The following is a 2,542-nucleotide window of genomic DNA, read 5'->3' as shown; positions in this document are numbered from 1 at the left end:
GAGGCCCTTAGGTGGGGAAGAAACTGACATGTTCAACTGAATAGAGATTGTATAGATGAAGTGAAAATCAGTATAGGTGGAGCATAATAGACAAGGGCAAGAGTGATTTGAAATTAAATTGGGAATGTGAATAAGGACCACTTGAAGCAAAAGTATGATATTCCTTCATTAGGTCAATAAAGGTTAATAAATTGAGGTAAAAATTAATTGGAATAGGTTTGTAACTTCTAAGATTCTACCTTAAACTTTAAAAAATTACTCTTTCTCTTTGGTGTTACTTTTCCATCAGTAACTATCTCCACATGGTTTTCCATCTCCAAATAATACTTACCAAGACTGATACAGATTGTAGATAGTGACTAAATATTGCTTGAGTGAGTGAATGAATGAATAAATTATATTGTCTTGGGCTTTTCAGGAGGACGTTTTTAATTATATTCACAATATCTTATCCATTCCTGGACACAGTGCAGAGGAGAAGCAGTCTGTATGGCAGAAAGCAATGGATCATATTGAGGTATTGATTCAACAAAACTTTTTAAACTTCCCCATTTAAATGGATATTTTCCAAATTAACTTTATGCTAACTAAGCAATGGCAGGTATCACATTATTAAGTTGATTTACTTGAGGATTAAAATATTTTTCATATGATTTATTCCATTTCATATCTGTATTCACAAAGCGTGGGTCACACACAATTTATTATATCATGAGTTCTGAAAATAGGCAACGTTCAATTAGGTAGTGACAAACTGGAATATTCATGGGTTTTTACAAAGTTCTTAGAATGATTCTGAGGGCACTGCTGCTCTTTTTTCCTAATACATGATGGGGGCCATTCCCTTCAATCACCCAGTGAGCTTTTAGAAACATTACCATAGTGAATTCTTCTCTCTCAAGTATTTTCTTTATTATGTAACAGGATGATGATTCTGACCTAGGTATAGTCAACTGATTCACTGATTTTATATATACGTATTATTTTACAAGAGTTGACTTCAGTATCAAAATGAAAAGTTCTTTTTTAAAAAATATGCTTATCGATGTCTAAATGAAGAGACTACATGTGTGGTGAGCATGTGATCAGAATGTATTCTGAAAGGGGGCCCCAAAATTACTTCTAACTTTAGTTTACTTCAGTTTATAACATACTGTTTACCTCAGAAACCAGCAGAGCTGCAGTTTTGTTGAAATCTATTTTGTTTTTTGGGTCACTGGTTATTGAAAAAAAGTAGTAAGGAAAGATGCTGAGGTAATCCTAGTTTTGGAAATAACATGTATGTCTACAGAGTTTCTCTCATTCTTCTCATAGCAAAGGTGATAGATTTAGAGTTGTAGTGAAATATATGATTATTCAACATGTTTTAAAATTTTTTATAGATGCGAAAAATGCTAAGAAAGGATGAGCTCTGAAACTTTGAGAAATATCGCATGTGATGTGAATACTTTTAGTTCCCGAAGGTTGTAAAGTTTAGAAAGATCAGAAATGTGAACAATACCTTTTGTGAAACATCTTGTGTGAAAGCTGGTACAGTCAGTCATGAGATGTGTGGTCTAAAGTAATTTCCACATTTTCATCTATTGGATTGAGAACATGATGTGTGTTATTTCTTGTTGTCATATTTCTGCTAACAACAAGATAAGTGTATCTTGGTGAAAGAACCCAACAACACCTTCTCTAATTTTGAGTTTTATCTTTTTTCCTTTAATCATTTTATATTCTTTTTCATCACCTTCTTCAAGTCTCCATAGTTACAATATGGCTCATACTTTATTTCACCTCATCTGCATTATGCAATGGTTTTAGCACATGGACCTCAGACATTCAAGAATGAAGCTTTGCCTCTCTGCATAATGTGAAACATGATGGATTAATCAATGAGCAAACATATTATTTAGTAGAAAACTCATGCTGAAGAAGAAAGAAATATTTTTGCCACACAATTATTTCTGCTGTTTTTTTCCACATTCGCATATTTTTTCACCTTGAACTTTTTAATATCTCTTAAGGCCACAATTACAAGTATATAGATTTTTTATTGAAGGACTTCTGTGTCTTCAGTAATGTAAATGTAATCGACATCAAATACATAAGGGGAAAAGTTATCATAATAAAGGTTTCTGACAGTACACAACAGTTTATAGCTTAATGGTTCTTAACACTTTTGTGTCTGTAGATCTCTTTTGAGAATCTAATGAAAGATTTGGACCTGTGTCTCAAATATTGTACATGTGCATAGATACATACTTTTGTTTACAGTATCAGGGATCCACAGACCCCCTAAAAACCATTCTTACTGGGTGTTTGGACCCCAAGTAAAGAATCTCTGGTTTAGATGGTTTTTCCAGTATGAATAAATACGTTTCATTAGATTTTATTTTTACATTTTTTATTTTGAAATATAAAAACATTCAGAAAAGTGCATAAAACAAATGTACATTTTAACATAAGAAAAAAGCAAATATCCTATGCCAGATGAAGAAATAGAATATTTCCAATATCCCAGACTCTTGTCATGTATCTTTTCCTGATCACAATC

General features: G+C 32.3%; 1 protein-coding gene across 1 annotated transcript in view; it reads left to right on the top strand.

The window, feature by feature from the left end:
• The window catches only part of LOC103607438 (vacuolar protein sorting-associated protein 8 homolog), a gene marked incomplete at its 3' end in the record, with an annotated part of 93,216 nt that overhangs the window by 46,233 nt on the left and 44,441 nt on the right, over positions 1 to 2,542 (top strand). Inside the window, exon 13 of the mRNA XM_008591947.1 lies at positions 419 to 517. Coding sequence (XP_008590169.1) covers positions 419 to 517 — 99 coding nt within the window. The remainder of the gene's footprint in view (positions 1 to 418; positions 518 to 2,542) is intronic.

This window comes from Galeopterus variegatus, unplaced genomic scaffold (genome assembly GCF_000696425.1).
Source record: "Galeopterus variegatus unplaced genomic scaffold, G_variegatus-3.0.2 Scaffold7423, whole genome shotgun sequence".
NCBI classification, from domain to species: Eukaryota; Metazoa; Chordata; class Mammalia; order Dermoptera; family Cynocephalidae; genus Galeopterus; species Galeopterus variegatus.
Note: the sequence above shows the minus strand (reverse complement) of the source record. Positions and strands in the feature narration are given on the sequence as shown.